At 42.5% G+C, this 23724-nt stretch overlaps 1 protein-coding gene across 2 annotated transcripts; it reads right to left on the bottom strand.

Moving 5' to 3' along the window:
* Positions 1-5842: 5842 nt before the first annotated feature.
* Positions 5843-22071, bottom strand: pdcd6ip (programmed cell death 6 interacting protein). Of its 2 annotated transcripts, none has more exons than XM_084380010.1 (18): positions 21767-22071; positions 18654-18708; positions 18498-18567; positions 17547-17674; positions 16793-16946; positions 15708-15808; positions 14138-14269; positions 13685-13907; positions 13319-13442; positions 12737-12914; positions 11181-11292; positions 10856-11025; positions 10190-10438; positions 8478-8612; positions 8221-8315; positions 7866-7983; positions 7553-7758; positions 5843-7000 (listed from the first exon to the last, which is right to left on the bottom strand). In XM_084380010.1, exons 1-18 carry the CDS (start codon positions 21970-21972, stop codon positions 6790-6792), a joined length of 2667 nt encoding a protein of 888 aa, XP_084236136.1. In that variant the 5' UTR covers positions 21973-22071; the 3' UTR covers positions 5843-6789. The 2 variants fall into 2 exon arrangements, with proteins under 2 accessions (XP_084236136.1, XP_084236137.1); XM_084380011.1 differs by having other exon boundaries at positions 14138-14254; positions 21767-22070.
* Positions 22072-23724: the final 1653 nt, after the last annotated feature.

Here is a 23724-nt window from a genome sequence, read left to right as displayed (position 1 = left end):
GTGGTGCACTGCAGCATACCTGGAGGGGCTCAGACCTGTTGATGCAATCAGCGGTGGATGTCTCGAGTTTTCTCTTTGCGCCCATCTGTCTCCTCTCCACTTGGCTGTCAACCTCTCTCGCAGCCCCCCTCTCCCATCTTTCCTCCCACAACTCCAGCCCTCTCCTCCTCTCTCCTCTCCTCTCCTCTCCTCGCTCATTATGTACATCGCTGGGAAAAAGAAAATGCCGGTTCTGCAAAAGACAGTTCTTGGTGCCTTATTTGAAGTCATTCACACCATCTTATTACGCTGCTTCAGTCATGCTCTCCTGTGTTGTGATTTGACCTTTTCTTTTCTTTTCCTGGATGTTGCCTGATTCTGTCTCGTTTTTGTTTCATTGATTTATTGACTGGATTTTTTTGGTTTGTTTTGGCTCTCTGTGGTCACGAAGCTCCTGTGCACAATTTTAGTTCAAGTATGAAAACAAACACGTTGACATTTGAGAGATTTTCGTCAGTCAGCAGTGATAAACTTTGTGTCTGGCTCCATTTTTCTCTCATCTATCTTCCTCTCCTTTCTTTCCCACACACACATCCTCCTCCTCCTCCTCCCTTGTTTCTCCCATCTTCAGGAACTCAATCTTTTCCCTCCCTCCTTCCAAACCTCCTTCTAATTCTCTTAATCATTTCCTCCATTTATCACAACCTCTTTCGCCGCATCCTGACTCTCCATCCTGTATCATTGACCTGGAAGCCTCTGAGCCTGTTCTCTCAGCCGTGGGCATCATGACCATAAGCTGAGTCGCAAGGCTATTTATATTTGTTCCTAATGAGGTGAGATTTCTCTCCGCCATAGCAACGGTCTCTATGGATACCCTGCACTTGGATACCAGATCCCATCCTGTTTTAAATCTCTTATTATGGGCTGCGCCTTCCCCCCGTGTATCGTAGCCTAATTAATTCTGAATTATCGCCCTTCGTTGTGTGAACGGTGCAAGAAACGCCCTCAAATTGCCGCCGAGATGACAGCATCAGCACAAGTTTACATCAAAAACTACAGATTACTGTCGTCCACCGGTCAATTTGCAGCATCAAGTAGATCAATATTAAAGCACTCAGGCACGCAAACCTAATGCACAGCTCAGTTGTTTTATTTTTACTTAGGGAGTACTACAGGTGCTCTTATGATTAGATCTGAAGTGCAAACACACACACACACACACACACACACACACACACACACAGGAGTATCTGTCGAGGCTGATGGGTGTGCTATTGATCAGGTCTGAGCCGAGTGAGGATCCAGTTTGCAGCACAAGACCCAGGCAGCCGAGCTCAGATCATTAGAGGAGCTCTCTGCGGCTCAGGGTCACACAGGTGTTGAGACATGCCATCTCATTTCCTGCCACAAAGCGAGACAACCAATCAATAAAAGTGGCAGAGCAGCTTCTGGAGAAAAGCCACAGCGGTGAGGGCACGCACGCACGCACGCACGCACGCACGCACACACACACACACACACACACACACACACACACACACACACACACACACACACACACACACACACACACACACACACACACACACTGTATTCGGATGGTCTATGTGTCTTTGTATTTACAGTAAGGCTCGGAGATGTTCCCTCCTTTCTCCTGATGACAGACGCTCTGAGACAGCTGCATGCACATGTACTCACACAGGTACACACACAAACACACACACACTCTGACAGGTGCTGCATTGTTATGGCATGTCCAACTCTGGCAGCTTGTTTTCCTCAGACCTCTCACCCTGTGTGATGACTCAGAGACGGGGAGATGAAAGGAGAGGCAGGGACAAGGGGGGAGAGGAGAGGAGGGGAGGGGAGGGGAGTGGTGGACCCTGACAGGAGGGGATGGAGGGCCTGAGATAGCTTGAGCGTAAGAAGGTTAAGTAAATCATATCATTAATGCTATGTTAAGAGATTGCTTTGACCTCTGCTTGGCTGTCTGCATATGCAAGCGTGTGTGTATGTGTCTGGCCTTTGTCCCACTACAGCAGGTGGCAGCAATGACGTCCGTCTTCTTCCCGCCAGCACACACACACACACAAACACACTTCGCCGCTGTGTGCTCTCCAGTGTCAGTCCCACTAGATCCTATCGTGCTTGAAATTCACCCATCATATCGGGTGGCCTCACTGTGCCGCTCGCTGACACAAGTGTGTGCACGCATGCAAAGACACCCACACACGCACGCACGTATGTATGTATGCAGGAACACAGCGCGGTGGACTGACTTGATTATACAAGCGGAGCAGCTCAACCTGACAGAGGAACAAGCACCAAAAAGGAAACACGAAAAGAATATAAAAGGCTTATTTGCCCGTGTTGTATAAGCATGTTTCATCTTCCCACTCTCGCCTACCCTCACCCACACAGGTTAGATCCAATAGCTAGTGCCAGGCCTCTCTATCTCGCAACACAAACATCTCCGTGTGAAGGAATATTGCAGTCGAGTTCTTTTTCATAATCTCTTCCCTGTACACCCACACATGCACATAGTGAGGGGGTGAGAGGGAGACGGGGGTAAAAAGGAGAGCTGGTAAAAGAAAATGAAAAGAGAAGAGGTGAGGGGGGGTGGAGAGGAAAGAGAGAGAGAGAGAGAGAAGTGCTCATGAGAGCCAGGAGGTAGTTGTTATAGTAACTGAGTCTCTATACCTGTCAATCAGAGCTATTTCAGGCATCTCGCTTCTATGGAAAAAAAAAAGCAAAAAACGTACATACCAGGGCCAGAGAGCTGTTTCGCTGAGGCAAAAATTATCAGCCAACGCACATGCACCGATAATGGCAACTTGTAAGCTGTTAGACTGATCAAATTAACACCATAAATTACATTTCAGCACGGTGTCATTCTTACTTTTTAAAGATTCTCACATTTCCACTTCACTCTCACTTTATGAAAGGGAGGCGAAAAGCAGGATGACAGCCAGCGTGTCTGCACACTTGGCTGCACCAGAGGATTATCGCAATCTTTTTTTTCTTTCAATTACACCACAATAAAATCACTTCAAACAGGTACATTTGAGAAGTGCTTCACAGGCTTTTTTTTTTTGTCTCATGCAACTTGATCAGCTTTTGTCTGATAAAAGTCAAGCATCCCATCCTCAACACCACCTACATGTTTCTAATTTGCTCATTTCAGTTGATTTTCAACCCGATGACTGCCTGTTTAACAGTGTCAATTAATAAAAGTGCATATTGTTTCCAATGTGCTTTCATACAACCAGTGATGTTTTTTTAAAGTTTGGTCTGTATTCATCATCACAGCTTCCACACTTGGAGTGGCAAAAGCTGACCATTCAACCATTTATCAATTACCTTTAGCCAACTATTCCAACTATTTATCCATTACCTTAAGCCATCTTCACTTTTATCCATTACTTTAAGCTATCTCAACCTTTTATCCACTAATTTTTGCCAACTACTGTAATTCAATCTTTAATCAATTACTTTAATTCTGACTGTATATCCATTACATGTTAGCAAACTATCTCAACCATGTATTCATTACTTTTAGCTAACTATTTCAACCATTTATCCAATAGGCTACTTTTAAGTTACTATTTTATCCATTAGTTTTAGTTAAAGGTGTTATATGCAAGAATTCTAGTTTTAAAACATGCAAAAATGATAGAAGATAACAGTTATGACTTTATGGCAAAGACGTCTATGTGTTGTGTTGCACAGACATCTATTGAAGTTAACATGCCACCCGGCTAGTCCCGGGCCTGAAGCCTCTTTCGCCTAGCGGTCCAAAGCTCCTATGCTAGCAGTGAAACGGCATTACTCCCCTAACAAGCTAACAGTAGCTACAATCATGGATGTATAAACATAACACAGTTAGCAGTTACTCTGGTGATATTAGTTGGGAGTATGAATTCAAGGTGACCAATTCTTGAGCCTTTAAAGATGTTAACTTTTTATCCATTACTAAGCTAACACTAGGTTTAATATTCCCATTCCAATAATTATGCATTAGCCTCCATTTAGCTTACTATTTCAACTATTTATCTATTTATTTTGAATAAATGTTGAACAGTTCAGTAGCTAGCTATTTCAATCATACTTTAAGCAATCTATTTTAACAACCTATGTTAGCCTGGTAGCACCATTTAGGCATTAGTTTGAAATAGCTCTCTGAATAAATTTATAATATTTAGTGTTTAATCATTTATACTTATTTTTAGCTTACTTGTTGGATAGTTTTCACGCACACTCAATCCCAACACCTTGTGTTCAGGTGGCAACAGCTGACTCAATATGTGGCTGTACGAAAGTTTCAACCGTAATTTCTCTTCTAAAATTTGTTGAGCTACAGATCTTTGCTTGTCGCCCTTGGCAAATGCACGAGTAGCTCTCGGGGTACAAGTACCCCTGGCTGGGAATCATTGTATGAGAGAATATGTTTCCTTAATCAAGTATTTCTGTGTAATTATCAACATCATAGCCAAAGAAAACACTCGATTCAGCCCTATTGCGGTTAAACACATGGTGAGGAGGAGAGAAAAGCGGTGAGAGGAAAGAGTGGGGGAGTAAGAATAGTGTGAGCACCAATATGGCTGAGTGCTGAGTTTGGGAGCCATTAGGCAGAAGGTAATTAATACCTGTCACCGCAGTGCTCTGTTCGCTGCCTTTATTCTGTTTCAGACCAATTAAAATATGACACTCCTCCGGTGGAGAACGTCTTGTTAAAATTAAACGCCTGAGACGCACAGACACCTTTGATAAACACATCCAGAGCTACAATTGGCTTTGGCAGCAACGGCATGCTGTATAGATAGAGAGGGGGAGAGAGAAACATGGCTGTGTGTATGTGTTGTGTCAGTTCCAGTAAGAGATGTGAGCTGTTAGATCTGATTAAAAGTGTGTATCCTTCCTTGTGTGTTTCGCTCTCTAACACACAGATACACACTTGAGACTGACGTGATGTTATGAGACGTTTATGAGCCAAGAGATACTGACCAGTGAAGACAACTCGCTGCCAACGATTTGCGGCTTGGACAGCAAGGACAGACGAATGGTAAGCAAAAACAGACGAGCCAGGGGAGAGGGGAAAAAAATGTAGGGGAGAGCAGCTGAGGATACAAAAAGACAGGTGGTATTACAAAAAAAGAGCTTAGGAGCAAAGGAAAATATGATGAAGAGAGTCTGATAGGAAGGAAAACAAAGGAGAGTAGAGCGCTCGGGGAAAGTGAAGTGAAATATGGGGAGGTTTTTTTTGTTTTTTTTTAAAGAGTTGAGCTGAGAGGAACTCGAGAAGACAGATTAGACAGAGAGAAGAGAGGGGAAAATGGAGAGAGGTGGAGTGATGGATGCAGGCAGGGGACCAGCAGCTCTCTGCCAACATCTCCATGCATCCTTCCAGACATCACACTGCGCTGCCATCTGCCTCCCTGCCACACACACACACACACACACACACACATAGAGGGAGGAGATATGTGAAATCATTAGCGTCTCCTGACACTGAATAAATATCTGGGGATGAAATCTGTCTGTGGAGAAATCACCTGCGGGGAAATATGATTGGATGAGATCACGACCTCGCTGGAACGTAATTTGCATGTCATCTAAATGGGCTCTGCCCCCAATGCTCAGGAGGTCAAAAGGCGTCCGATTAGTCGGATGGCACAACTCACTCCCTGATTGGCTGAAAGGAGCAACAATGCAAGTGAACTCCTGCTCAGCGGCTGCTTCCTCTGTGAGCTGCAGGACTGCCCTCTTCTGGCTGCTTTACAAATCTCCACAGTTTGATTAAAAAAACAAAAAAAAACAAGACACAATCGACACATCCAACATTTAAAGACGGACAAATTCTGGCTGGCAGTTGTTGTTTTTAATCACATTAGAGCTGAGGAATAAAAATAAACACAAAGAGCATGAGAGGGCAGCACACAGAGTGTCTCAGTTAACAGAGTCTTATTTATACATATATTTATATTATAGAATCATTTCTCCCACTTCAACAGCCTCTGATTGTAACACAGAAATATACCAACATTCCCTGGGTGAGAGAAGAGAAAAAGAGCGAAAAGAAAGAAAGAAAAACAGACCAGAACTCTCAACAGTCTTCATCTACATTAGAAAACCTACAGGCCATTCGTTTTTATAGGTTTATATATCAGCGAGGCATCAGTATTCATTACAAAAATAGGAATATAGTTGATATAGAAGCACTGGGGGTTGACTGAGTGGGTGGGGGAGTGAGGATGTGGCTGTGCCCTCCCATCAGTGGCATGACTAGTAATGACCACCCATCCGCCCACTCAACAAATCCACCCGACCCAGGAAACATCCTAGGGTTCTGTGCGCCTCCATGAGTGTTGTACAGCAGTCCAGCCCAGACAAAGAGTCAGTTATCATTGGAAACCAGTTAGGGTTTAAATTAAACCATTAACAAAAAACCATTAGAAAATGAGTACATAAAAAATAACCATACAGGCAAACGGAGGGGTTAGTGCATCGATGAATATGAAATAGTTCAAGAAAAGTGCTGTTAGAACCAAGAAAACGTGATCTAAGAAAGGAAAGAGGAGTGTGAGATGAAGAGGAGAAAGGAATAAGAAGTGACAAAGGAATAAAGCCTTTCTGAGAGAAGTGCAAAGCAGCTCTGAGGTCGCCCATGACTTGGGTTTCTATCGCTGCTGTTAGTGATGGAAAACAAAGATGAGAGAGGAGGGAGCTAATGGAGATGAAGTGTTATTGCTGGGGGTATCTTTTATTTGGTGTTAACTGGTGAGAAGGAGAATGAGGGGATGGAGAGAAGAGTTATTGCTGAGGGTAGTAGGGCTGCTGCTGAGGGGGTTGCTGTGGGTAGCCAGGGTAGCCTGGCTGTCCGGTGGGAGGGGCTGCTGGGTAGCCTCCCTGTCCTGGAGTCGCCTGGTAGGGCGAGTAGGGCATATTAGGCATGTTGGGCATGTTGGGCATGTTGTACTGGCCGTAAGCGTAGGGATTGTAGCCCATAGGCATCTGGAAGTACCTGTGTGGACAAAATAACAGAAAAAAAATGTGAGAATGATACTGACCAACTTTTTAATGAAATAGTTCAACATTTTGGGAAATACGCTTCTTTGATTTTACTTAGCTATCTTGGAATAATATGGAGATTGATATCGCTCTCATGTCTGTGTGAAAAGTACACAACTGGAGCCTGCAGCAGGTTAGGAAACGGCTATCCTGGCTCTGTTTGCAGGTAAAAAGGAAACCACCAGCCAGCACCTCTAAACATGATTAATTGTCATGGTGTCTTGTTGTTTAATCTGAATTTTAGGAAATGTAAAGACAACATGTCGTTTCTACACTTCCACCTGTATCAGAGCAGATCAAGTACAGAGACATGTTAGTTTTCATAACCTAAGAGGATTTTTGCTTTATGCTGGATGACAGGCTTTAACTGTCTAAATTCTTAGAAACAGCTAGTAGAAGGATTTCTAAGAAGAAGGATAATATCATGTCCTCTAATTCATCACATTGAGTTATTATGTGGATTAATTTGTCCTAAGAAACCAGAGTGTCTTGAGGGGAAACTCACCCTGGATAGCCCTGATAGCTGGGGTAAGGTGGTCCCTGGGCCTGATTTGGTGGAGCCAAAGGTGGAGGGTTGCCAGTGGGAGGGCCAGTGGGTGGTGCGCTGGTGGGAGTGGTGGACGCCGCCGCCTGAGGGGTGAAGCTAGGTGGAGGAGGCCTTGCTGGCGGCAGGGGCTTTGCCTGGGGCTGCTGCTGCTGGGCAGGTGGAGTCTGCAGGTAGAAAAAGATATCACACAGATCAATATGTAATATATATTCATCGGCCTCACATGTGCTGCAGAGGTGTTCAACATTTGGCTTTGTGAGTGGCTGCTTACAAATACGGTCCTGGGTGCAGGTGTTGGGCCGCCGGCGGGGGCAGCTGGGGTGCTCTGATAGGCGGGGACGTTGAAGTTTGGAGCGCTGGGCTCTCGGGCGATGCTCTGCTGAAGCTCCCTGAAATTCAAACAGTGACTGTGCTGCAATGTTTCCCTCTTATTCATGCATTTATCAGCTCTCATGAACCCTTACAGTTCGGTACAGTTGTTCATTAAAATCATAATTCGCATACTAAAAACACATCCAGGATCTAATACTGGAATTAGCTTAACAAATTAAAATGAGACACTACAACAAGAAAATAAAAAAAAAACTGCACATCAATCGAGTAAACAAAACCAGGAAAATACATACTTAAGTAGTTCATCCCGCTCTGTCTTACGAGCGAAAACGATGTCGCTGCATTTGTTCTGGAACTTGAGCAGGATTTCTGTCAGGTCATTGTAGAACTGAGGAGGGAGAAACAAAAGGGGACGAAAATAAATCACCCAGTCTGCAAAAAACCCCACAACAAAAAACAAATAAAAGCAGAAAGTGTCCGACAAGATATGAATTACTGCAGTTCGTCCTCACTGAGGCACGTGTGCAGGTGTGTTGTGCTGAGCGATTACCTTGGTGCCTTCGCGCAGGTTGCTGCTGATCTCAACGTAGCTGTCATGGGCTGAAGCCAGCTTCTTCAGCACCTCCTCCCTCTGGTTGGCCTCCGTGTTGGACTGCTTCAGACTGCTGAACTCCTGGTGGGACGTCTGGAAGAAGATCACAGGCGGATAAGATGGAGCGTGAATTTGAGGAGGTTAACCTCTTGCACCACAAGTATATTTATGTCCAATAAAACAAAAATTCTTTCTTCACACACACACTGGCACTTTAAGTGGGCAAGCTGGGTTTTATTGACTCTGTGTCTCTGTGACCTTTGTGACCTGCTTGCATGTGGTTTTGTTTATATAAGTCACGCTTCACTGAATCCAGTAAGAGATTCACTTTTTGTTAGGATCTGCTTCAGAACAAAAACACGACCAGGGGTCTCATTTAGAAACAGTACAACTTCTGTCTGGAAGAGGCGTGCGCCACTTCCAACGCAAAAGTCGTGATCTTTAAAAACAAACATGACGGGAGAATGTGCGCACCTGTAAGCAAACTCTGACCCATGCGTAAGAACATTTTGGAAGCTGGGGGAACTGGCAACGCAGTGGGTGAGGTGGTGAATTGAAGCCAGATTGTAAAATGAAGCCTCTCACACATCCACATACAATTCCACTTAATATCAAACAATTATCACATATCCATGTTATGATAAACTAATCCATAAGCACCTATCAATTGTGAAGCCAGATCTCAAATCAAAGTCCGCTAGATATTTCATCAGTGCTGTTTCACCATCACTACCCCCACAGAGCGCAGCGGAGAGGGACGGACAGTGCTGACAGTGTCGACTGACTAAGTCTGTCCTGCCTTTTCCCGATATCAAGCATGAACACAGTGAGTCCTTTTCACCTCAACCATGTTAACTGACTGATGAAATTATCATCATTACTTGTACACATTCAAGATAACATCAACTAGCATTAAAGAATTGCAGAACAGATGGGACATTGCTTTAATAATATCTTCTAATACTGTGGATATACCACTAAGTACCATTTGAGTTTCCATATAGTTTTTGTGTGTATTTTCGCTGCAGCAAACATAACTGTTGCACATATCGCACTGGAAACACAGTGGCTGCCACACACGCACACACACTCAGCCTTCTCCAGTCAGCTCGCCCGGTACATCTTCACCATCTTCACATATGGACTGTATAAATTATCGAAGCCTGGAAACGATGTCAGTGACAGCTCTCTCACACAATTTATACGCTCCATGTCCTCATTGTGACTCCTAATCATAATGCAGGCTGAGTTCATCTCAACAAAGATTTATATAAATACAAAGTGTTCACATATCAAACTTTCATTTTCAAATGACATCCCACTGTGGGGGTTACTGAATGTCGTGATCACTTTGGCGGGTGTGAAGCAGTCAGTCTGGGATACACACAGACTTTCAGTGTCCTCGCACTGCTAGAGGACTACGTTAATAAAAGACTTAATAAGTGCTTTGTAACCTCCACCGCACCCACAAAAACCTGTTTTTCTGTGCCAGACAAAATGTTGTTATTCATTTTCCTCTCAGTTGAGTAGATATGCAAACACTTAATGTGGAGTCTCTGCAGAGTTTTATAAATGAGACCACTGATTAAAAAATGGACTCTTTAATGGCTGCCTTGCTGCTGAATCAATATTTTGTTTCTGGAATACTACAATCAATTTTACCAAACTACCTGAACTTGTCCCAGCAGCTCTTCCTGTGTGCGGAGGCTGGCCTGTACCCTCTGGTTGTAGGAACCGTACAACTGGTCGAGCTGTGCGAGTGACAGCTGCTCCTCGTTGATGGCCCCGTCCTGGCCGAGCGCCGTCAGGAAGCAAACAGACATGTCAAAGGTCACGGCCTTGATCTCTCCCTCAATGGTCTCCCTCTCCTTCTTCACCTCCTCCAGCTGGGCGAGTTGGGAGCGCAGCACGTTCACTACCTGGTGAAGATGGAGAAGATGTCAATGTCACTACCTCTCGAACTTATAATGACTACACATACTGCTGTTTTTAACTTTGGCATTAATTCATTGTAGCTGTGGAGAGACATGCACTTTGTCCTCACTCCTTCCCTGTTCTGCTTGCTTAGTTATTTAAGTTCCCCAGTGACACACGATGCAAAGTCAGCAAATAGAATGAAAAATGGAGCTACTGTGGGGAGGAGGGACAGGGCTATAAAGCACACAGTGTCCACCGGGTGTTTCTGTGCAGCAGGAGTCTGTGTATATGTGTTTATGTGACACACAATACCTCGGGATGAGGTGACAAAAAGCTAACCATGACAGTAAAAAGAAAAGTTTTACATAAACAGGACATATGAATTAAAAATATAAAGATTCTATTAGAGGTGGACAGACCTCGCTGCCCTGCAGTGTCTTGGTCGGGTTGGCGGAGGGGATGGCAGCGTTGAGCTCGTTCTCTGGCTTACACAGCAGGGCGATCATGTCACAGTGGGTGTTGTAGCGATCCTTTACGACCTGGTCCGCCTGTACGGCCTTGTCCAAGATGTTGCGGAAGTTAGCTCCCTCTGTGGGAAAGAAGGGAGGGAGGTGAAGTTAGAGAGGACAAGAGAGAAGGAGAAAGGGAAGAGGAGAGGACTAGGAGCATTGTCAACAGTGGATGACATGGAGACAAACCTTGATGCATTATCAAGAAGGACATGTTTTCAGTGTGTGTGCGTACCTGCACGGAGGGGCTTGTACAGGTCTCCAGAGGGAGTTCTGTTCCAGCGCTGGTTGAATTTGGTTCTCAGCTCGTTGTCTGTCGTCTCTTCATCATCCAGCATCTTCAGAGACTGAAAACAACACAGCACACAAACATTAGATCCTCAGATGATTACACCTTTGTTATCACCAGCTGCAACAGCGTCGGCTGGTAATGTTTTCACCTTGTGAGTATGTGTGTTTGTCATCATGTGAAAAATGTGTTCCTACTATCACAGAACCAGTTTTGAGAATTCGCCAGATGTTTGCACGTCTGTCTGTGGACGGATTTATTTACAGTGTAGTTCATAATGAAGGCCAGGTTCCAATATGGGTGTGGTCCTACCTATGAATACTGAGTACCAATGTAATAATTCAATAATGACTACTAAGTGCTGATGGGAACAAGTCAAGTGAACATGAACCAGTGCAGCTTTGGCTGGTGTGATCCCCAGTTAATTTGTGATGAAGGCCACAGGACATGTGTATGTATTATCTGGCTTTTGAGGATTAATTAAGTAGAGTTCAATTACTGAAGTTGATTTAATTATCAATTTCATTGATCAATCAATACATTGTTATGTCTATAAAGTATCCAAAGAAGTCAAAAATGCACAGAGGAAGTTCACAGAGCTCAAGGAAATCGCTCATTTTCAGAATATTCAATTTACAGTGGTGTTAGACAGTAGAGCAGCAAATCCATACTTTTGGGAAGTCATAAAATACAAAATATTTCTTCCAACTTCAATGATAACTTGATTATCAGAATTGTTGCTGATTTTCTGTCTGTTCAATTTTCTTTCAATCAACTAATTGAGTTATTGTTTCAGAACTGCTTTCATGCATTCAAAAGGAAAAGCAATGACCAGAGTTCGGATATCCAGCAAAAAATAACGAAAAAGTAATGTAAAGAAGTAAGAAGTAGTAAGTAGTAAGTAAAGTAAAGACAAGTCAGCTTTTTGGTTTTCCTTTCCCATTTTTTTCCCTCTAATTTTCATTCTCACTCATGGCTCTTTAAACAAGACAACCGACTACTTTTTTGGGGGGGAAATTAGGACAATTTGGCGTGGCCTTGCCAACAAACTTGGAAGCGGGCTGTGTTTTATGTTTTTACATCCGTCTGTTTATTTGTTTGTCAGCAAGATGTCTAAAAGAACAGTTTGGCAGAAGCTGGAGGACAGACAGTCCTTGGCCCGAAGATCAGTGGATTAGTTTTCAGTGATGATCCTGATCTGGGATTTACGCCATTAGGGACGATTATGATTTATTTTTTACTGATTGTGTGTTCTTCCGGTAATGGTGGTAGGAAAGTCCAACACTCGTCCAAATCAGCTGCTTAACAGCATTTCATTCATATGCTGCTTTGTCAAGAAAGCAAAGCCATATGACAAACAAGCTGTTAAGAAGGCTGCAGTTATAAAAATACCTTCTTTACTTTCTAAATCAATTCATGGTTAGCGTTAGCAGTACAGTGAGAGGTTAGCTCACTGGTTATGAGGTCTACAAAGTGTATTATTGTGTGTTTTTGTATCTGACCTCGTCCAGGATCTCTCTGTTGCGGGTCAGAAGCTCTGGCAGGTCTCTGATCAGCTGCTCGACGCTCTGCAGTCCTCCTTGCTGCACGATGGACCGTGCCTTCTCAGCAATGGATTGTGGGATAGAGTCTCCAGACAGATCTTCCAGAGCAGCTGGCAGGTTTAGGGACGCCAGCACCCTGATGGACAATTACAGATCATCTGTCAGTTATTGTGGCCTCACAGTGAAAATATTAATTCAGCATTGACGTAAAATAAAGTTAAATAGCCATTTCAATTTCAAAAGATGCCTAAATGAATTAAAGTGCATGTTGCCCAAAGGGTACTTCACTGAAATTGTTAAGCACTTATTAAAATCATCAAATAGTGTGATACAAGTGCATAACTGCTACTAAGGGCACTACACTACAAACATACTGTAAGTGCTTGTATCGACATTTTAATGGTACCTGTTACACCATTATGTTATGAATTTTTAATAAATCCAGATACAAGCACTCGCGGAAATGTTCATGGGAAGATGATTTCACTTGTTGTGCACAAGCAGAGCAAAGTAGGCTCATACAGACAGGGGACAGCGTACCCGTTGCAGAGATTGGTGGCCTCCCTCATCGTTCCCACCAGTCTGTTAACAGTCTCAGCCTTCCTCTGGCTGTAAATGCTCATGGACTGCTGCACCGCCATGGGGACCATCTTCTCAAACAAGTCTGAGGAGAAAGGAATATAAACAACTGGTTTAAAAAAAAGAGACTCCGGCCAGAGAGTGCCCATCGCTCCCTACACGATGAGTTTGAGGTCATGTTTTTCGCATTGCTGTACTCCCCAAAATGTCAAACTATTCCTATAAAGCTTCTGTTTTTGACCTGGCTCAAAAACTGATGCTCAGATGTAGATAATTAGTTTTTTGTCTCTACACGTGTCAAACTGTGTTGCCCATGGTGTATCTCACCTGTGAATTTCTGACTTAGTGGAGGTGTGATGGTGGTGGCTCTGACCAGCGCTGCTTTGCCGATGTGTTCCAGGTCTTTGACCTCAGGCACGCGGTCGTGGTAGATAAAGTCATTGTCTTTTTTGGCTGCAGTGAGGGCTCGGTTGATTTTATCACTTAAGTCCTTAACGCTCACATACTCGTCGTAACGAGATGCCACCGTCCTGACCAGCTCTGCTGCGTGCTGGAGGGACAATCAGAGGACAGAAGACGGAGAAGAACATTTTTACTTCATGAATTTTATGGTTTTGATGTGGAACTTCAAGGTGTGTATGTCTAATATCTGTCCAGTTTCTGATGATTATATAAGACATTTGAGATTTATTCAAATAATATTGAGGAGCCATATTATTTCAAGATGTGCCAGATGAATTGGGTGGGACCAAACCTGAAAGTCATATGAAAGCTGTGTACCTGCAGACGAGCGATCTCCTCTCCAAAGCGCTTCTTCTGTTTGGCCAGGACACTCTGGTGCAGCTCAGCGTTGGCTTGCATGATGCAGTGCTTGGCCGCCAGCACCGGCAGCACTTCCTGAAAATAAAAATACTGACCAGGGAGAGGCAACCACGGAGCAACACGCAGGCACACAAACAGATAAATGCACGCACATACGCACGCATGATGGCAAGGCAAACCACAAAATGGCAGGCGCACACCAGCGAGGTCAAATCACGAATGACATCACAGAAGCCAATCACAAGGAGGCACAAGCATTCAGAGGCGTGCAAACACAACACAAGCACGCACAAACACGGACAATCAATGCCAATGCCACCACCACGAGGGATGCAGAAAGAAAGGAAGACAACGAGAGAGAAAACAGAACAGGCCATGAGTGTTTAACCTTTCAGCAAAAGCTGCTACACCTTCATCAAATGTCCCATAGCCTTGTGTGTGTGTGTGTCTGTGTGCGTGTATGTGTATATGTGTGCGTCTGATTTGATGCATTCAGGGAGAACACAGGAACTGCTTTTCACATATGAATCAATGTCCCTGGCCTTGTTTCCTGTATCCAAATAAAGTGAGGTCTTCACTCTAAACTTACATATGATAAGAATGTACGACCAGAGCTGAGCTTCACCATTAATCCATTTATAGTTTTGTGTGCGAAGTCCTTCCACAGTTATAACTATCTAGTGTAAAACTGGTGGTGAACTAAATCAGGCTGCACTGTTACAGCTCTGTACAATTAGAAGGAATGAACTGTGCTGTAACATAAATGTCTGACTTTTATTTGTTTATACCTATGAGAGCTGCTGATTTTTTAAACTGAATGATCGATAACTGTATTTTCTCTTTTCTCTACCTATTATTACCAAAAAACAAAAGAATTATGAAAAAAATGCTCAGTATCATTTCCCAGTGCATAAAATGAAAGCTGTACCAGCTCCAAAACTTCACCTGCAAGTAAATATTTTACAACAACTTATGTCTACGTAAGAAATGCTTGAGTTGTTCAACCTGTTTTAATTTAGCGATGCACTCCACACTCATAATAGGCTCCATTTGAACAGAAGAACAGCTGTTGCTAGCTACTCATTTCCTGCTTTTCCCTTTACTTTGATATCACTGACCTAAAAACCTGAGGCGGTGTGTGTTTCTGTGGTTGTGTGTGTTTCAGTCAGTGTTAGACAGACAGTAAGTACTTCAAATGCCTGCGATTAGATGTTAAGAAACCACTCAGAATGAAAACAAGTCAAACTGCAGCTTAGTAGTAACCAATCAGAGTGAAAACAGGATGGAAATGGACCAATGAGAACAGAGAGAGGTTGCAATTTGGACAGTCCCGCAACCTGAGTACCACTCTTCAAGTCTTATTTTCCAGAAATACACACATACAAAACAATACACACAATCAGACAGACAAAACACACTCCAAACATACAGAACTGTGTTTGCATCTTCACCACACTGAACACATGGCTGACTGCGAGTGTGTTTGTTTTCAGGTTAGTGTGTAGCTGTACGTGTGTCCTTCACATACCTTGGGAAGGTTGTCTTTGTACTGGCACTGCTTGAATGCGTCGCCATAGAAATCTGCTGCCTGATTGGCCAACTTTGCGATGACAGCATCCTTCATCTTATCTATTGGGTGAACAAGTACATATACACAAAATCTCAAGAAAAGTAGTTGTGTTCTTTGAAACCTCACATCACAAGCTGATCACACCACCTGCAGCTTGCTAACTGATTATTTTGTCATACATTCAAACATAAAAGGTTATTTTCTGAAATTGCCCTCACTCCCTACAAAACCTATTTATAACAAAAACTAACCGTGTCGGCAGAAAATATAGGTCTAATTGTTTTCATAACTTGTTTAATGATGTTACCTTCAACGCTGTTGTGCTGAAAAACTCTCATAGCAACTCTGTAGACAGAACTGGGACAGACATGTGCAACCTGGATCAAAACTGCCTGCTGCCTTTGCAAGAAATTAACCTTAATGCAGAAACGAGCATGCGTGTACAATTAAAGATGCTACCTGTGTAGTGCTTTACTGGTTCCTTTATATCGAGCAGATTTGTGACAACAGCGTTTATAAACTTTTACACGTTACTGAGCAAAAGACTAAGTAGCGATCCATGTCTGTGATGCACTTTTAAAACTAACAATTCAGACAAATAAAATGGTTCGTGTTTCTGTTCTTCTGAGTGTCGACGCGACAGAAGTCGATATAAATCATAATGATCATGCACAGTCTCCAGGATGTCTACAGGTATTTTTTTTTTTTGACAAATCTTATTCAGCACTGCAGGTAAGTTTAAAGCTTGGAGAGGTAGGTTTTATGTAGGAATATTGTTATTAGAGTACAAAGTAAAAAGACAGAATGAGGTTCAATGGTAAGTTTAAAGAATTGTAACATCAAAAATGTGGACTTGGACACAGAAGAACTGGGATCCTTTTGACAAAAAGATGGATAAAAGAAATTAGATAACATATTTATGGCAATTAAGACCTCACAAATTCCAATTTAAGACTATTTAAGGACATTTAAAGGATCTGCCGACACCCTGGTCTTGAATTGAAGACGATGTGTATGTGGACCATTGAGGATTCCTTCGGTACCTGAGGTGGCTTTGAGGAAGATGACCTCCTGGGCCTGGGCCAGCATGATGAGGCTCAGGGTACCCACAGTTTCGGGGGAGATGTCCATGGTGGGCTCTCTGTTAAGTGCTGACAGCACTGTGTCCTTGATGTGGCCAAATGCTCCGCTGGCCAGCTGGACAGTGAGACAGATAAAGAGTGAAGCAGGTGAGACACTCCTGCCAAGGCTGGAACCTGCTTTATTTGGTACTTTTAAAACAGTCCTCACTTTCTAAATTCCTGCAGGCCTCTCACATGCCATTTATTTCAATTAGAGAAAAGTCAAAATTAACACAGCAAAAAGCAAAAACTCTCATGTTGCAATTTGCAAATTTGGTTCATCTCTGAACCGTGAAACTCATTTGATAATGTATATTAATGCAAATAACTTCTGATGGTTGACATCAATTCAATGCTGATGCATCTGACTCGTCTTAACATGCAGACAGTGAAACTAGTTTTTCTCGTTTGTCAAGGTCTCATTGCTATCATGATTGAAAGATTGAGAAGCAGTGAAACGAATGGCATGTTCGTTGTTCTGATAAATAGTCCGGAAATACAGACACACCTTAAAGATTACAGTAAATAAAACTCCTGAAGTACAGTATTATCAGTTACCTCACCAGACATAAATGAGCTGCTAATTTTGCATACATCTAACTAACAGTTGTCATTTCATAGAGAAATTGAACTGCACACGTTGCTATATTTCTGTGTGGTAGTACTGTACGCCCACCTGATAGTATTTGGCCGCAGCCTTCAGACCCTCGTCGTTGTCCAGGTTCTGCTCTGAGGCGATCTGACTGGCCAGCGCCGCTGCGTTGAACAACACGCATGTCTTCTCGTAGCCCAAACTGGCCAAAGCTGCAACACACAAAAACAAACACACAAGAGTAAGTTTTGCTGTCCTCTTGATGTGAATCTTAAAAGCATTGTTTCTCTTCAGGAACAACTTCAACTAGAGAATAATTCCACTTCAGATTACACACAGGACAAAGTGACATCTATCCTTCATCATTTGGATAGCATCTGATACTGACTGCTTTCTTTATTTTGTGTGGTCTGCATTTTGTCAAAGCAACACTTTCTACCGCTTCATTCCACATTTTTCTCACCCATAGTACACTGGAACGAATCCCACAGTCATGAGCTCCCACAATTCACCACAGAGGACAAAAGATTCAGCGTGAACGGAATAAATGTGAAGACTGAACTCAACAACAATTCTTCGCTTTCATTATTCTTTTCATTACACACAAACTTCCAGGGCACAAAATTAGCACCAGCCACCAGACAAATGTTGGTGAAAATATGCAAGATTTGCTTCACTCACCAGCCAAAAAACAAGGGTCATCTATTGAGAGGCTGCTAAAATCTGAAAATTCACTAATCGTGCATATTACAGTGTCAAATTTTATTATTCATACCATACAAGGCACCTTGTCAGGCTTGTTTTTTTTTTTTCAAACGCAAAATAACAAGAACCTTGAAGTTTGTCTCTCATTGGCTCTGGTAAGAGTGACAGATGGATCAAAAGAAAGCATGACAGGTATGTGACCCAAGGGTAAAGTCAAATATTGGCTTCAGTTCCTCTTAATATTACTTCCTCCTTCTGCAGCTACCTGACATTTGTGTAAACACACAGTTACATACACAGATACTCTTCAAGAAATGGACTCGCACTCACCGAGCTTGACTGAGCCACCGAACAGTGATCCTTTATCAAAGGCGTCCTTCCATGTGAAGGTTAAGCAGAGCTGTGGAAACAGAGAGACGCTTTGTGTTCAAGTTCTTCTGTCTGGGAAGTAAATCTACAATCATGTGTTCGTGTTCAATCAGTTACCTGATTTTCAGAGAAGGGAAACTTAGGCTCGACAGCACACAGTTGGTCATAGTATCTGAAAAAAAGAAATGATATGTTTATACCCAATAAATATGTTTCTTGTTTTCACTGGAAAGACAGAAAAGTTTTATTTTGATTGTTATCAAATGTAACCTTAGGTCAAAGTGAGGTAAAACAAAAAAGAGGAAGCAACTGGGCCGTACAGTAAATCATAATTGAAAAACTGGGGTAGTGATTATTATGATGTAACTGCAGAGGAAGTCCTGGCATTTCAGAGACACTTGACAATGAGTCAGGAAAAAACATCAGGCCAGGCAAGCACACCACAGGACACACACACACACACACACACACACACACACACACACACACACACACACACACACACACAGATAGGACAAAGAGCTGACGAGCAGTATCTGTGCCTCTGATGTTAACAGTCTATTATTAGGAATGACAACATGCACAGAGGCTGGTTGGGAATCCCCTGTTACCAGTTCATCCAGTCGGCTTTTACCAGTGCCAGGACAGACTGAAGTGTAAATATAAACACAAACAAAGACTGGCTTTATATAGAGAGCTTCCTACGTATAGACTGTTAGACACGCGTGCAGAGGAAAGCTGAGATGAGGTGAGCCTCCTGGTTAACTAAAGAGAAAAAGAAAGCGTCCTAGACAAAACAATGGTTGCCATGGTGACACAATAGCTGTGTCTGCGCAGCTTTGAAAGGGATAGGGCCCGTCGCCCTGGATACCTGGCATATAGCTAACAGGCGACATGTGCAGAGAGCCAAGGAGCGACAATGCTTGCAGTAAGCAATGGCTACCCATTCTGCACAGACACGCTAGCTTCCACCTCGATGCTACTTATCCCAGGCCAAGGACTAACTCACATGCCCTACATCGTACATACAAAGCATTTCAAAATATCGATGAATTTGTAAACTAATGTAAGCCGACATGTAAATAATGAGTTTGATAATGATATTCCTGGATTAAAACAGTGGGGAAATCTTTCAGGTTCTGTGGAAAAAAACACTGACATGAACCAGGGATGCACTGATTCAACAATTTGTCCATTACAAATTTTGATACCTCAAATCAGGTCATATGTTAATTGAACATGAACTGTCTGAAACTGAAACTTGTCAACAGGCATGTCCATCAACCACTACCTCCTTGTGTCGCTGGTAGTTTCTCTCGGAGAGCATTACAAGCTCAAATGAGTAAAACAAACAATTGTCTTAAAGATAAGTAAATGTTCTGCATTAGCCCAGTTTTGCTGCACTCCACCTGTAGGCTTTTGTCAACACTCAGCAACTCAAGCCGGTGCACTCTTTAATATCTAAAGAGCCGAATCTTGGCACTCGCGAGACAATTCCACTTTGCACTGCGGCTAGAAAGTAGCTCAAAGTGGGAAAAGACCTGCACCCGGCAAGTGCATACCTGGCTGCTCACGTAATCTTGGCAAACCCTTCTGTGCATAATATAACTCATGAGTCATTGAGAACAAAGACTTAAATGTCAGAGGGCAAAGTCTGCATCTATATGTCACCTAGGAGTCAAATGAGTATAATGGTGAGGTTTTTATAAAGGAGCAGGATAACTCAGTCAAGACCTCTGTGGCCTTTTTCATTAGAGCTCAGTCATTCTAAGTGTATCATTACATAACAGCAACACAACAGTCAACAATAGCCAGGTGGGGTAAGTGGATCATGGAACAGAGAGGAACTTTGTTTAATAAAATTAATCCTATTTCTGTCGCACAGTTCCTCTATGCAAAGTGGTAGGCGCTTGCACCGTACATTATGTGTATATCCACATACCGCTCAACAGGAATATCAGTCCACAAAAGCTTGTTTCGGTACAGTCAGATGGCTGAGAGGAATACGTTATCAGATGGTTTTACATTTTATAAATTCTTAGAAAAGTGATGCTGAGAAGTTTGGAGCAGGAAAAATCTGATTAATCTGTTGATATTAATCAGAAAGAAGAAAAACATCAACCTAACAGGTGATTTCAAACTTTGAAACAGTTGTGTATTGATGTAATGTTATGTGTTACACATTCAGAGCAGCTATTTAAAACATAAAATGTATTGGCAGGGTATATAGAGGTCTTTTCTGTAGCGCACATCTCCACGCATTTTCACACTCCTGATTCTCATACATTCACAGATGTTTTGCTTTATCCATGTGATCTGTTTGCTGATATGAAAAGCTGTGGCTCTCTTTTCAAGCCACCCTGGATGTCTGATCATGTGGCCACCAATGAGCTAAAGGCCTTGGTTGTTAGTGGGCCTGAATGTGAATGACATCTGACAGGAGAGCTGACTGTGCTTGGACTCTCTCACTGATGCTGTGTAGACACATAGCCTAGCGGATGTAACTGTATCTAAAAGGAGCTCATGAGTTTAAATATGTATGAAGGAATCTGTTGTTTTTCTGTGTATAGTATTAGTCATAAGTTATTGTTAGTATCCGTGATCCAGGTTAGTGTCATTAAACCAAACTTGGGAATAGGATGAGTCAGCTAATTATCAGTTTTCTAGAAGATGATGGTTGATGATGATTAGGTTGCGAAATCTATTTTAAGCTGTCTAAGATGTAAAGCGTTATTAGCGTGTTATGTAACATGTTTTATATACTGGTAGCAAAGTTTTTAGCATTTCATTATGTTTTATATTCAAGTCTGTTTGAGCTCTGTGTTTCACCTTGAGGACAATAAAGTTTTAAGATGAACACTGAAGCTAACTCGGATGCTAACTTAACGTTAAAGCATGTTGAGCTCTTACCTACATCAGCTATAATGGCTAATTTAATGTAATTTAATCTTTTAGATAGCTGACAGTTCGGTAAAACAAGTTAACAAGTCAAGTCCGTGTTAGCCTCTAAAGGAAACTTGGCATGAATGACATATGAGTCAGTTATTATGGTGAGAAACCTCCTAGCATATTAGCTTGACCAACTTTAGCTCCTCGGCTAGCAACTGAAAGCTGACACATCTGGGTGCGGCAATGACTGGGCTAACTCACCGTCACAGGTGAGAGGATAGCTCTGAGCTTTAGTAATATGTTAGCTAGTTCAGGTGTGTTGTAAACAAAGGACTTTCTACCTGAGCAGAATCTCCAGGGAGCTCTCATGTTTGTCCAGAGGCCTTCCCAGCGCGTTTCTGCGGAGCTTGTTCAACTCCTCCACGGCGCGGATGTATTCCCCCTGCTCCTCGCCCGTTGGATATGTAGCTGTGACAAATTTCGACAGCGGTTTCACCAGATCCACTTCAGAGGACTTTTTCAACGGGACTGAAATAAACGTTGCCATTTCGTCCCGTCAAAGCGATATATTCAGTCAGAAAAACAGAGACGTTATCGAGCGACGGACACAAACAACAGCGAGCGACCCACTTCCTGGATTCTGACAGGGAACGTCAAATTACGTCATGGGAAGCGGCCAGGCGCACCGCGCAGAATCAGTATCGCTTTAATGGGAAATGACGGAACTGCGAGGAAATTAGCTTTATCTTCTCACGGCCACAGTCTTTCATTCCCAACACTGGACACCGTGCCCGAATTATGTCTCTAGGGGAACCCAGGGCAATATATAGCCTTTGGGCCCCTATAAACCCTTCGTTCTTCTTAATCTTCGTGTAATGTCACATATATTCCTATGCCAGAATATCACATGGACCCTGGCATGCCGTGAGGTAATCTGATTTAACACTGATGTAATTTCAAAGAACAATACTCCAGTTATACAGATGAATACATTTGATTACTCAAATTCATAAATCTAGAACAAAATAAACATTATAACCATTGGATTGTAAAATAGTTTAGAATAATTGTTTACAAGTCTGCTCATTAATGTGACATGTTCATCCTACTGAGTTTACTTAATTAATTTAATATAAAAACGTCCAAACCCATGTGTGTTTTCCATATCCTGCTACAGTGCATTGTAAGTGTTAGCCTCCATTGGAAATGTTCATGTACAGTATTTGTTAACTCAGGGGATTATAATTGATCCATAGTCTCCATAATCAGGCCTGTGTGTAATTTTCTTTATAAATGCATATTCCTAAACTAAAAAAAAAAAAAAGAAGTACAATGTTTCTTTAACCAATTAATCAAATTGCCACAAACCAGCTGCTGCACAGTGAACATGGGGCTTTAATGGCTCAATTGGGGGCCTGGAGATCCATAAATGTGCACGGTATAAGCACGATAAATGTACAGTAAATGTAGTTAGGACTCGTTAACCATATGGGAAATTAAAAAGCCTGTAATGCAAAAATGACTAGGTGACCTGTAAAACAACACTCACACTGACACACTCTTTGAGACATTAAAGTGTGAACTACCAGCTGTTTTCGGTCCACTAGGATGCAGATAAATTGTGAGTTTACTGTCCTGTCAGGTAATTGACTGCAACAGCTGTATTCACTCTGATCCCAGATGCGTCAGCCTGTGATTCAATGGCTAGAGGAAACATTAGCATAATCCTGAGTCCTAAACATCTGTTTTCAGACACCTTTAGCAGGTGTTTTGTGTTCTCCATCTGCTCAGCAAACTATTGCAGCGTCATCTCATTGTCCTGCAACTAAAGGCCAGTGTTTTGCACTGTCACCTTTGATATCAAGCGATACCACAAGAGACAGTTGTTCATGGTGCCTGAGTCTGATTACGATGCCCCTGTATAAGCAACAAATGCTTTTTTAGGATTCTGCCTGCCCAAAGAGCTTTTGAGGATCTCTGAGAAATTAACACTCGTGCCATTACCCATTTCTCTGTCCTCTTGAGAAAAGATAACTATACTTCAGTTCAATGTCAGGAAATATAAAATGCTTTATTATAAAGATGTTTGAAAATGTAAATAAAACCCTGTACTTTGATTTTAAATGTTTCTGATATTGTTTCTTTCCACAAAAAGTTGTTAAAATCCTTAAAATTGCTTCAACTCCTGCTCATGTGTCAACTGAATACTCTTCTTCACAACTACGAGGAAGCAAGACACCAGAGAAAGTTATGAAATCATTTATTCCCAGCACATGTGGTTGTGTACATCTCCAGCATA

Source organism: Pagrus pagrus, assembly GCF_965226575.1.
Source record: "Pagrus pagrus genome assembly, chromosome: 17".
Classification (NCBI taxonomy): domain Eukaryota; kingdom Metazoa; phylum Chordata; class Actinopteri; order Spariformes; family Sparidae; genus Pagrus; species Pagrus pagrus.
Note: the sequence above shows the minus strand (reverse complement) of the source record. Positions and strands in the feature narration are given on the sequence as shown.